Below are 13453 nucleotides of genomic sequence, written 5' to 3'. Positions count from 1 at the left end.
TTCCTGTCCCTTTACCCCATGGTGCCACCACCCTGTACACTAATATTCCTAATGCCCATGGCCTTACTGCTATCGAACACTACCTTTCCGCCTGCCGGAGTGGCCGAGCGGTTCTAGGCGCTACAGTCTGGAACTGCGCAACCGCTACAGTTGCAGGTTTGAATCCTGCCTCGGGCATGGAAGTGTGTGATGTCCTTAGGTTAGTTAGGTTTAAGTAGTTCTAAGTTCTAGGCAACTGATGACCTCAGAAGTTAAGTCCCATAGTGCTCAGAGCCATTTGAACCACTACCTTTCCAGATGCCCTATGGATTCCAAACCAACAACCTCCTTCCTAGTCTCCATGACCAACTATATCCTCATCCACAATTACTTCTCCTTTGCAGGCATTACCTATAAACAAATCTGCGCTATGGCTATGTGTACCCACATGGCACCATCCTATGCTAACCTATTCATGGGCCATCTAGAGGAATTCTTCCTAAAAACTCAGGATCCTAAACCCCTCACCTGGTTCAGATTCATTGATGACATCTTTGCTATCTGGATTGAAGGTGGGGACACCTTATTCACATTCCTCCAGAACCTCAACAACTTCTCCCCCATTTGCTTCACCTGGTCCTACTCAACCCAACAAGCCACCTTGTTAGATGTTGACCTTCACCTCAGAGATGGCTACATCAGTACCTCCATCCATATCAAACCTACTAACCACCAGTAATACCTCCACTTCGACAGCTGCCACACATTCCATACCAAGAAGTACATACAGCCTAGCCACCCATGGCCATTGCATCTGCAGTGATGAGCAGTCCCTCTCAAAATATACTGAGGGTCTCACTGAAGCCTTCACTGACCATAATTATCCTCCCATCCTTGTACAAAACAAATCTCCCATGCCTTATCTTTCCAGTCTCCCACCACCTCCCAAAGTTCCACAGTCTGGCCACAGAGGAGCGTTCCCCTCGTAACTCGGTACCATCCGAGATTGGAGCAACTGAATTACATTATCTCCCAGGGTTTCGATTACCTCTCATCGTGCCCTGAAATGAGAAATGTCCTGCCCACTATCCATCCCACCTCTCCTACCGTGGTATTCTGCCATCCACTGAACCTACACAATGTACTCGTCCATCCTTACACAACCTCTGCTCCCAATCCCTTACCTCATGGCTCATACCTGTGCAGGGATGAGACCCCCCAAGAGGGATCATTGCCGACAAAATTTTATTAAGTAAATTTTCAATGCACAATGTTCGGCGTAGCCGGCTTAGGCATACTGTGGTGGAAGGTGCTGGCCGGAAGACCATGGTCGGCACATTCCTGCCACGTGCTCTTCGGTTAGACTCAAGTCCCACGGGTTGGTTGCGCTGACGGGGGTACGCTACTAGCAAGGCGCGTTGGCGGAATCAACCCTCCAATCAGAGACTAATCGTGTGATCACGTGGGGACGCGGCCGGGAGCGGCGAGGGCGGCTTGGAAACAGCTCCGCGCTCTCTTAGCTTCTGACCTCGGCCCCGAGTAGTCGCTCCTCTAGCCTCTGCCTCACTGATGAACAGACGGCAACCCCTCTTGGGGCTGCTCAGCCCTATGTAGGCACCCCTGTACCATCATTACCAGAATAAATTGGGTCCATTCCACTCAATTAATTGTCATTTTACAACGCCCTCCGCTCCTGACTTCTATCCCGACGAACATACCCCTGTAATAGACCTAGATGTAAGACCTATCCCATACATCCCCCTACCACCACCTACTCCAGTCTGGTCACTAACATCACCTATCCCATCAAAGGCAGGGCTACCTGTGAAACCAGTCATGTGATTTACAAGCTAAGCTGCAACCACTGTGCTGCATTCTGCGTAGACACGACAAACAACAAGCTGTCTGTCAGCATGAACGGCCACTGACAAACTGTGGCAAAAAAACAAGTGGATCACCCTGTTGCTGAATATGCTGCCAGACATGATATCCCTCATCTCAATGACTGCTTCACAGCCTGTGCCATATGGATTCTTCCCACGAACACCAGCTTTTCTGAATTGTGCAGGTGGGAACTTTCCCTGAAATACATCCTACGTTCCTGTAACCCTCCTTGCCTCAATCTTCAGTAGTCACTGTCCTCAACCATCCAGCCCACTCCCTGTTCCCATTCCAGCACTATGCAGCCGTCATTTCACCGCCACACCCAGTCTTTTAATTTCTTTTTATTTCTCTCCTTTCCGCTACATACCCCCTCCCACCTCCTTACCATCTCTCCTGCCCTCCTTCTAAACTGCAACACTTCACTGTCCACCACTGCCACCATACTATCCCTCCATCTGCCTGCCCCAGCCTCCTCCTTACCCCCACCCATTCGCCACTCTCATCATGCACTGGTGCTGCTGCTCGCAGTTTGGTTTCAAATCTCTGAGATTGCATGTGTGTGTGTGTGTGTGTGTGTGTGTGTGTGTGTGTGTGTATATACTGCTGACAAAGGCCTTAATGGTCGAAAGCTATAATTGTGTGAATCTTTTTGTTGTGCCTATCGCAACTCAGCATCTCTGCTATATGGTGAGTAGGAACTTCCCTTCTCTGGTATTGTTACATTCCATCCTGGATTTTCCATTGTTTGACCAGTTAAATCCTCACTCATAATTTCTTATCCTCTGAAGGCTTTATCCACAAATGAATCTGTGGTACAGCAATGGGCACCCATCACCCAAAATCCCAAACCCCTCATGTGGTTCAGATTTATTGATGACAGCTTCATAATCTGGATTGAGGGTGAGGGCATCCTATCCATGTTCCACCAGAATCCCAACACCTTCTCCCCATTCACTTCACCTGGTCCTCCTCAACCCAACACGCCATCTTCCTTGATGTTGACCTCTACCTCATGGATGGCTACATTAGTACCTCCATCCAGATCAAACCCATCAATCACCAACAGAACCTCCATTTTGACAGCTGCCACCCATTCCATAACAAGAAGTCCCTTCCTTACAGCCTAGACACCAATGTCCATTGCATCTGTAGTCATGAGCAGTCCATCCAAATATAGCAAGGATCTCACTGAGGCTTTCACAAATTGAAATTATCCACCCAACCTTGTACAAGAACAGATCTTCCGTGCCTTGTCTCTTCAGTCACCTGCCACCTCCTACATACCCACCATGTGGCCACAAAAGAACATTCCCCATATGACTCGGTACCACCCAGGACTGGAGCAACTGAATCAAATTCTAAATTATCTGACAGTGTTTCGACTACTCTTATCGTGCCCTGAAATGAGGATTACCCTAAACACTGTCCTTCCTATCCCTCTGACGGTGGTATTCCACCACCTGGTGAACCTACACGGTATCTTTGTCTTTCTTTACTCCAACCCTGCTCTCAGCCCCTTGCTTCATGGCTCATATCACTGCAAGAGACATAGGTGCAAGGCCTGTCCCATGCATCCTCCCACCACCACCTACTGCAGTCCAGACACAGGCTTCTCCTATCCCATCAAAGGCACAGCCACTTGTGAAAGCAGTCATGTGATATACAAACAATGCTGCAACAACCAACAAGCTATCTGTCCGCATGAATGGCCACTGCTGATCTGTGACTAAGAGACAGCTGGACCACCCAGTGCTGAACATGCTGCCCAACACAACAGGCTTCACTTCAATGACTGCTTCACAGCCTGCCTCATCTGAGCTACACAGGTGGGAAGTCTGCTTCTAATGTATCCTTCATTCCTGTATCCCCCATGGCCTCAACCTTTGCTAGTCCCTGTCCTTCACCTACCTATCCCCTTCTCTGTCCCACTCCAGCACTACACAGCCTTCCATTCCACCAACAAACCCACTAATCTTTTTTCCCCTCCTCTACTTCTCTCCTTTCCCACCTCCAGACTGCACCTACAACTAGCAGCCCTACCCTGTCCGCACCATATCCGTGCATCTCTCACAAGCAGCATTACAACTCCCCCACCCCCCCACCCTAACCTACTATCCTTCCCCCTAGCTGCACCAGCCTCCTCCTTCCCATCAACATGCACGGATTGCTTTTCCATCAGGTGCAGTTGCAATGTACAGCAGTCTGGCCTCAGCAGCCAGAGACAGTGGTCATGTGTGTGTGGGTTGTACTTGTGTGTATGTGTCTTCTATTTTAGGAGAAGGCTTGTGGTCGTAATCTCAAATGTATAGCAGTCTTTTTGTTGTGCGACTCATTGTCAGTGTCTCCTTTGTATGGTGAGTAGCAAACCTTCCTTTCCATAATACTGTCTTAAACAGATGTTACTGTTGCATTTTTCAGTTTTTTAGGTAATAGAAGTTGACTAACTGCAAAGGTATTTCAAGGGGGCAAGTCAGCACAGAATTACAGCTGGGTTGACAACTGGAATGTAACAATACCTTATCATATATTACAGTAATATGGGATTTCACTAAGATAGAAACCGTTTAGCACTCAAAAATAGCATCTAGAAAATAGTATGTTTATGACCCTCTCCTGGAAGTCTGAAATATTACTTTTTTTTATTGTTTGTACATTTTAAAATTAGAATCACATTCAGGAAAACTAGGAGTCTCTAACTTTAAAATGGAATATTTTTGTATCATTAGACTGATTCTTTTGAGCTACAGGAAAATGTATTTTAACAGTTATTTGCATGCACAGTCAGCTAAGGTTTCTTGCATGAGATATTTGGGCCTCATGAACTCTCCAGTAGCTTCCAATATGTAGTTAAGAGATTCCCCCCAACAGATGGAACTACAATACAAAAATCCATATTTTTCACTCGCACTGTGCTTAAACCTTGATATGTGACTTAAGGTATGGTTTACTGGAGATGGTCACAAACAGATCTCTTACATGTTATACAGGCCCACCTCTGAACTGGCACTGCACAAGCCGTCCTATGCTGTATAGTAGAGGGGTACAGTCTGCCTCCATAGTTGAGTGGTCAGTTTGGATAACTATCTTATGGAGGACCTGGATTCAATTCCCAATATTGCCAGGGATTTTTTTCTTTGTAGGAGAACTGGAGTGGGTTCCATTCAGCCTTCTAATGCGAGTTGAGGAGCTACTTAAGTGAGAAGTGGTGACTTCAAAGTCTGGAAAACAGATAAAGGCCAAGAGAGCACTGTGTTGACTCCTCACCTCTCCATACTGCATCTGAATGATACCATATGGCAGAGAATGGCATGGTGACTGGTGTGCATAGCATGGTCGGTCCTCTGAGCTTTCTTTGGGCTGGTCTTGGAGTTTAGACTCTCTCTCTCTCTCTCTCTCTCTCTCTCTCTCTCTGTCTATCTATCTTTCTTGATATGAATATAATAGAGGGAAACATTCCACGTGGGAAAAATATTTCTAAAAACAAAGATGATGAGACTTACCAAACAAAAGTGCTGGCAGGTCGATAGACACACAAACAAACACAAACATACACACAAAATTCAAGCTTTCGCAACAAACAGTTGCTTCGTCAAGAAAGAGGGAAGGAGAGGGAAAGACAAAAGGATGTGGGTTTTAAGGGAGAGGGTAAGGAGTCATTCCAACCCCGGGAGCAGAAAGACTTACCTTAGGGGGAAAAAAGGACAGGTATACACTCACACACACACACACACATATCCATCCGCACATACACAGACACAAGCAGACATTTGTAAAGGCAAAGAGTTTGGGCAGAGATGTCAGTCGAGGCGGAAGTACAGAGGCAAAGATGTTGTTGAAAGACAGGTGAGGTATGAGCGGCGGCAAATTGAAATTAGAAATTAGCGGAGATTGAGGCCTGGCAGATAGCAAGAAGAGAGGATATGCTGAAGGGCAAGTTCCCATCTCCGGAGTTCTGACAGGTTGGTGTTAGTGGGAAGTATCCAGATAACCCAGATCCTTCCCTCTTTCCTGACGAAGCAACTGTTTGTTGCGAAAGCTTGAATTTTGTGTGTATGTTTGTGTTTGTTTGTGTGTCTATCGACCTGCCAGCGCTTTTGTTTGGTAAGTCTCATCATCTTTGTTTTTAGAAATATCTATCTTTCTTTCTTTTTTTGTGGAGGGTGGGAGGAAAAGAGGGTACAGTTAATGCCCTATCACAATATCCACTCACACATTCCTCTTTTATGCAACTGTGTAAATGTCTCTTAGCATGCCAAAGCATCCAATCATTGTGCTTAGCATACCATCCATGACAGCATCTAACTGATGCCTCTCATAAAGTTTTGACCATCAACAGTTTTGTAGGATGTGCTTCCTGTATCTGGCAGTCCCCTTCATTCCCTAAGGAAGATGCATTTGAATCTGATGATGTGTAATGTCTTCAATTGTTTTGTTGAACAAATCCTCTTACACTTTGATGCTATAGTAGTACACTGAAGTGCCATTTTCCACAGGAATTTTGGTTTTTAACCCTTTTTAAAAAAAAAAAAAAAAAAAAGGCAGAGGGACTTCTATTAACAATGTGGATTCGAAATTCACTTTATGTGTATTTGATCATAGTTCCAGCTTCTAACATTCATATGTAGTGCCTAACTGGGTTTGAAACCATCTTATCTTTGGTGTGATGAAGTCAAAAGAGAGATGGAGGCAAGTAGCTAAATATTAAAATTATTTCTTATGAAGCAAGCTCCCTAACAAACAAGTAACCTGCTCTGTTTGACACTACAATTTGGTACCAGAGCTCCTGGACTTTCTGATTGGGATATGATGTGAGTAGACATGTAGTAGGCCCTTCAGTCTGATTAATTTTATCCATCTATACTCTCCCTTCATTTGCTACTTTCTTATTCATTATTTTAGTTCATTACTTTATAATAATAATAATAATTTAAAACACAGTTTTTTACTTGAAGATAGCGCTTCTGCAGGTCAGGAAACTCACAGTGTGTAAACAAATGCCATTAATAATAGTATAGTATAGACTGCGTTGAACGGAATGGATGGTGTCTTGAAGGGAGGATATAAGATGAACATCAACAAAAGCAAAACAAGGATAATGGAATGTACTCGAATTAAGTCGGGTGATGTTGAGGGTATTAGATTAGGAAATGAGACACTTAAAGTAGTAAAGGAGTTTTGCTATTTGGGGAGCAAAATAACTGATGATGGTCGAAGTAGAGAGGATATAAAATGTAGACTGGCAATGGCAAGGAAAGCGTTTCTGAAGAAGAGAAATTTGTTAACATCGAGTATAGATTTAAGTGTCAGGAAGTCATTTCTGAAAGTATTTGTATGGAGTGTAGCCATGTATGGAAGTGAAACATGGACAGTAAATAGTTTGGACAAGAAGAGAATAGAAGCTTTCGAAATGTGGTGCTACAGAAGAATGCTGAAGATTAGATGGGTAGATCATGTAACTAATGAGGAAGTATTGAATAGGATTGGGGAGAAGAGAAGTTTGTGGCACAACTTGGCCAGAAGAAGGGATCGGTTGGTAGGACATGTTCTGAGGCATCAAGGGATCACCAATTTAGTATTGGAGGGCAGTGTGGAGGGTAAAAATCGTAGGGGCAGACCAAGAGATGAATACACTAAGCAGATTCAGAAGGATGTAGGTTGCAGTAAGTACTGGAAGATGAAGAAGCTTGCACAGGATAGAGTAGCATGGAGAGCTGCATCAAACCAGTCTCAGGACTGAAGACCACAACAACAACAACAGTCTAGACTGCTTACTGATTTTTCTGCAAATAATATGATTTTCTGTTTATTACATTATTTTATGGGTCAGTGTGTCAGCCACTGCTACATTGGACCCAATAACTAATAACAAAAGTAATGTAAAATGTGAGATGTATTATGTATACATTCCAGTCAAAAACTCTCCCACTTAACTTAGAATTTCTGAAAGGAATTTCATTGTTGACAAAATAATCCATGGATATGCTGTAAATAGTCTTCATGGGTTTGCCGCTGGATGACGTTGGTGCAAATTCCACAATATTTCCTCGGAGTAACTGTCCAACATCTTCAGGTGGTTGAAACTTGCTGGTGGCTGGATACGACTGACAATATCCACACATCGACACCCTGCATACAGAACACATGTGCAAAGAATATGCAGGCACAGAAATCGTGCAAGTGCAATGATTTGCAGAAAGATGTGCCAGAGTCAAACGACCTCTCTGCTGAAAATTGCAGATTGGCCCTGCAAGTCTGCTGTATGCTGTGTTTACTAACAGTGTGGCCTGATGTTGCTCATTAAAAAACTTTACTAGACCAATGTTATGATGGGCCTTTTATCAAAAATCTTGAGTTAATATTTCAACACGAGCTTACAACAACATACGACGTATTTCATGACCAATATTTTGAACTAGTGGATGGTGTCGCCATGGGAAGCCTTCTGTCTCCTGCGGTGGCCAATTATTTTTTGGTGGACTTAGAAGAAAAAGCTCTACAGTCAGCCACTCTCAAACCCTCTTGTTTTTTGCAGTATGTGGATTAGACATTTGCAGTGTGGCTACATGGACTTGATACTCCACCTATGTTTCTTCAGCATTTAAATTTGCTCCATCCGAATATAAACTTCACAGCGTAAGTGGAAAAAGATGGTACTTTATCTTTTCTTGATGTGTTGGTATGAAGGAAAGCAGATGGAACCCTGGGACACAGCATCTACCACTACCCAACACATACAGTTCTATATTTGCAGGCTACAAGCTGCCATCGCCTTGCACAATGCAGGAGTGCATTACGTACTTTAGTTCATAGAGCGCATGTGGTATCTGATCCTGAAAGCATGTCAGGTGAGATACAACATTTGAAGACAGTGTTCCGAGAAAATGATTATTCTGAAAGACAGATACGTAATGGATTCAAGCCCAAGTGGGTTCAATCTGTGGAGCAGAATGAATATACAAAGACACCCACAACTTTGGCCTTCTTCCTCGGGAGATGTTTTCTAACAATCTGCAGAACTCAGGAACCTCTTGGATTCAGTTAAGGATGATCTTGGCATGTTCTACATCCTGGAGGACCTCCTCACTATGGATCAATTGGAATGAAAGTAAATCTAATCTAATCAGGAAATGTGGTGTATATAAGATTCCTTGTCAGTGTGGGGTGCCATATAGAAATCAGGCATGTCACACAGTACAAGAACGCTCCAATGAACATCAGTGTCATACACGCCTACGCCAACTGGAGAAGTCGGCAATTGTAGAACACTGTCTGAATACAGGACATTGCATGATTTATGAGAAGGCAGGAGTTTTATCCCCGGCCTCATCTTTTTAGGATTCCATCATGAAGGAATCAATACACATCCATACAGCTGATAATCTCATCAACAGGGATGCAGCATTTCAACTGAGGACAGCGTAGAACCCTGCATTGGCTGCTGTAAATCACGACAAGAAAAGAAAGATTTATGATAACAGGCCCGTCATAACATTGGTCTACCACAGTTTTTAGTGAGTAATGTCTGGCCACACTGTTAGTAAATTTAGCATACAGTGCACGCACAGGATGGCCATTCTGCGATTTTCGGCAGAGGCATTTGACTATGGCACCATCTATGTGCAAATCACTGTGCATGCGTGATTTCCATGCCTGTGTATTCTTTGCTTACGTGTTCTATATGTGAGGTGTCAACATGTGACTACTGTCAGTCATATCTAGCCACCAGCAAGGTTCAACCGCCTGAAGATGTCAGACGGTTGCTCCTAGTAAATATTGTGGAATTTGCATGTCATCCATTTGCAAACCCAAGAAGACTATTTACAAGATACCAGCTGGGAAGGCTTGAAGAGTCACACCTGGGTACACTGCCAGCTGTTGGTGTTCAAAGGGCACAAAATTTCAGTGATAAGTCCTTTCACAGTTGTCAGGTGTACTACATAACTGACCATATGGTGGCTCAGGGGCAGCTTATATCCTTGACACTCCATCCTCCCAACCTCTCTTTTCCTGTGCTCCCTCTAAGGCCCTCTCCCAGAGGCATGCTGGCAGGTTGACTGCCACAGCATTCAGCACCACACACACACAATTCACTCCCTGTGGACAATGTTGGTGTGGTGGCAGCAGTGGCTTCATAACCCCTTGGGTCTATTCCCAGTGTTTACCTGTAGTCTTGCTGTTGATCCTAATTAAACAAAGTGTGGGACTTCAAGATTTGCTGAGCTTGTAGTCAGTATTGCAGTTGTTTGCTTGTTCCCTGCTTCAAATCTCAATAGATTCCCTTGTGATGCAGTCCCCATAATGTGTTCACGGAGCAACGACTATGGTGCACTCATAGTCAATGTTATGGATTTCCAATAGGCAGTGATTTGCTACTGCAGTTTTGTTGGGCGGTAGCAGATAAGTATGTCACTGATTTTCCTGGCAGCAGTTTTTAACAGTGGATATTGTCTTTTTCTGGTGTATGATTTGCAGCATTGGTGGGTGATTTGATACATCCAATCCTTGTAAAGTACAGGATTGTCCATGACACTCCCCAGAAATGCTCATGTGTGACTAGGTGAATAGAAAGCTCTTAGTGTTGTACCACGTTGATCAATTATATTTTTTCCAATCATGTCATTGTTGGGGAAAGTAGGATGGACCCTTTGGAAACAACACAATGTCTACTAAGACACTGCTTTACTGCTTTTAGCCTGTATGTGAATTTATGGACATCTGGTGATTTTATACACTACTGGCCATTAAAATTGCTACACCACGAAGATGTCATGCTACAGATGTGAAATTTAACCGACAGGAAGAAGATGCTGTGATATGCAAATGATTAGTTTTTCAGAGCATTCACACAAGGTTGGCACTGGTGGCGACACCTACAACATGCTGACATGAGGAAAGTTTCCAACCAATTTCTCATACACAAACAGCAGTTGACCGGCATTGCCTGGTGAAACGTTGTTGTGATGCCTTGTGTAAGGAGGAGAAATGCGTACCATCACACTTCCGACTTTGATAAAGGTCAGATTGTAGCCTATAGCGATTACGGTTTATCGTATCGCAACATTGCTGCTCTCGTTGGCCGAGATCCAATGACTGTTAGCAGAATATGGAACCGGTGGGTTCAGGAGGGTAATATGGAATGCCGTGTCAGATCCCAATGGCCTCATATCACTAGCAGTGGAGATGACAGGCATCTTATTTGCATGGCTGTAACAGATCGTGCAGCCACGTCTCGATCCCTGAGTCAACAGATGGGGGTGTTTGCAAGACAACAACCATGTGCACGAACAGTTTGATGACGTTTGCAGCAGCATGGACTATCAGCTCGGAGACCATGGCTGCTGTTACCCTTGATGCTGCATTACAGACAGGATCGCCTGCGATGGTGTACTCAGCGATGAACCTGGGTGCATGAATTGCAAAACGTCATTTTTCGGATGAATTCAGGTTCTGTTTACAGCATCATGATGGTCGCATCTGTGTTTGGCGACATTGTGGTAAACGCACATTGGAAGCGTGTATTCGTCATCGCCATACTGGCGTATCACCCGGCGTGATGGTATGAGGTGCCATTGGTTACACGTCTTGTTCGCATTGACGGCACTTTGAACTGTGGACGTTACATTTCAGATGTGTTAAGACCCATGGCTCTACCCTTCATTCAGTCCCTGCGAAACCCTACATTTCAGCATGTTCCAGGTCCTGTACAGGACTTTCTGGATACAGAAAATGTTTGACTGCTGCCCTGGCCAACACATTCTACAGATCTCTCACCAACTGAAAACATCTGGTCAATGGGGGCCGAGCAACTGGCTCATCACAATACACCAGTCTCTACTCTTGATGAACTGTGGTATCGTGTTGAAGCTGCATGGGCAGCTGTACCTGTACATGCCATCCAAGCTCTGTTTGACTCAATGTCCAGGCATATCAAGGCCGTTATTATGGCCAGAGGTGGTTGTTCTGGGTACTGATTTCTCAGGATCTATGCACTCAAATTGCGTGAAAATGTAATCACATGTCAGTTCTAGTATAATATATTTGTCCAATGAATACCCATTCATCATCTGCATTTCTTCTTGGTGTAGCAATTGTAATGGCCAGTAGTGTATATAAACATGACAAAGCATACTGAATAAGAACTTTTTCAGTTCTAAATTTAAGTTATAAGTCCAGTATTGTCTGGTACATTGTACTTCATATGACACCAAGTGGAAAATAAATAAAATTTTCATTTTGTTTCTGTTGGAGAATATTTGATGATGAGGATTTCAGAGTATGCACTTTATACCTATCTTGGTATGGAAAGTACAATACTGATTGCTAACGTTTTAATTAATTGTGTATATGTTTTATGATGCTATCCCATGAGTAATTGACGGTACTGTGACTGGTATTGACCACTCAGATGTCATCTTGAGTCTGTCAATAGAGGAAAAGAGAGGCAGTATAGAATCTATAAAATCTGCTAAGTAACTATCTATGTAACAATTATTGAATTGAATTGACTCATTTTGTAAGCAGTGATGTAACTTTCCCAGTCCGTTGTCAACAATACTAAACATATCATTTGGTAGAAGTCAAGGTTTTATAGGTTGTGTGAGAAACACACTTTGTTTATTCACACATGTCTGTATTGTATCATAAAAAATATAATCAGTCAGTCTCTTTATCTCCATGGACAGTATGCCATTTTTCCACCAAAAAAAGTTACTTATTTAATGTAATGACAATGACTTACTTCAGTATTGTAATGAGAGAGAAATTCTCCTGTGGTTAACTGTGTTTGTTCTTTTGCTTTGCTCAGGTGAGAAGAATGGAAGCCTGGTGACAGCCAGTCACGCCATATTCCACTCAAAGGATCATCTCGGTGCCCCAGCTGCAGTAGTTGGCTTTCAGTTCCAGCACTCAGCTCTTTCAACATTGTTCAGGAATATAACATACAGTGTGCGTACTTTCTTCTACCTTTGTTTGAGATTAATGTTTCCTACGACCTGTTCATACAAGGAAAACATTTTTTGTTAGAGATTGAAAGAAAAAAATCTTATTAAAACTTCTGTGAATGTTTTAGGAAGAGTTAAAGGTAACTGCAGCTACAAATCTTCATCACTATAAACATTAAAAGCTTTACATAACAAAAAAACACTTTTTGCCAATATTCCATGAAAAATTTTATAATGTTTTACGCCACCTAGGTTTCAGGTTACGAGTTCTTGGTCAAAATCAGTTGTAGTTTTACATACTGCTAGCAGATAATTTACCATAAACTGGAATGCAGCATATGTGTGAGGAACTGGATGCTCTGAAATAACTGGAATAAAGGAATCTGTCAATTTGTCCTTCCTGTATATTTTAAACTGGTGGATTCATGTCTGTATGTTTATAATACTGTCTAGAAACCTGTTCCATATGGAATTGTTTGTTTTCATTCTAGAATGTTACCGAGGGATTTTGAATTCATTGATCATAATACAGCAGAAAAAGAAAATAACATCTTCATAAATAGTAAGGAGACCACTCACTGAGTAGCAGAAGCATTGAATCATCGAAAGGAAAGGCACACACAAAAGATATTGAAAACTTTACTAGTTTT

At 43.1% G+C, this 13453-nt stretch overlaps 1 protein-coding gene across 3 annotated transcripts in view; it reads left to right on the top strand.

Annotated features, from left to right (window-relative positions):
* The window catches only part of LOC126191240 (voltage-dependent calcium channel subunit alpha-2/delta-3), a 792714-nt gene that overhangs the window by 733130 nt on the left and 46131 nt on the right, over positions 1-13453 (top strand). For all 3 annotated transcript variants that reach the window (XM_049932047.1, XM_049932049.1, XM_049932048.1), the window contains one exon: positions 12668-12807. In XM_049932047.1, coding sequence (XP_049788004.1) covers positions 12668-12807 — 140 coding nt within the window. The remainder of the gene's footprint in view (positions 1-12667; positions 12808-13453) is intronic.

This window comes from Schistocerca cancellata, chromosome 6 (genome assembly GCF_023864275.1).
Source record: "Schistocerca cancellata isolate TAMUIC-IGC-003103 chromosome 6, iqSchCanc2.1, whole genome shotgun sequence".
NCBI lineage: Eukaryota > Metazoa > Arthropoda > Insecta > Orthoptera > Acrididae > Schistocerca > Schistocerca cancellata.
The sequence above is the reverse complement of the archived record's forward strand: the minus strand, read 5'-3'. Positions and strand labels throughout refer to the sequence as shown.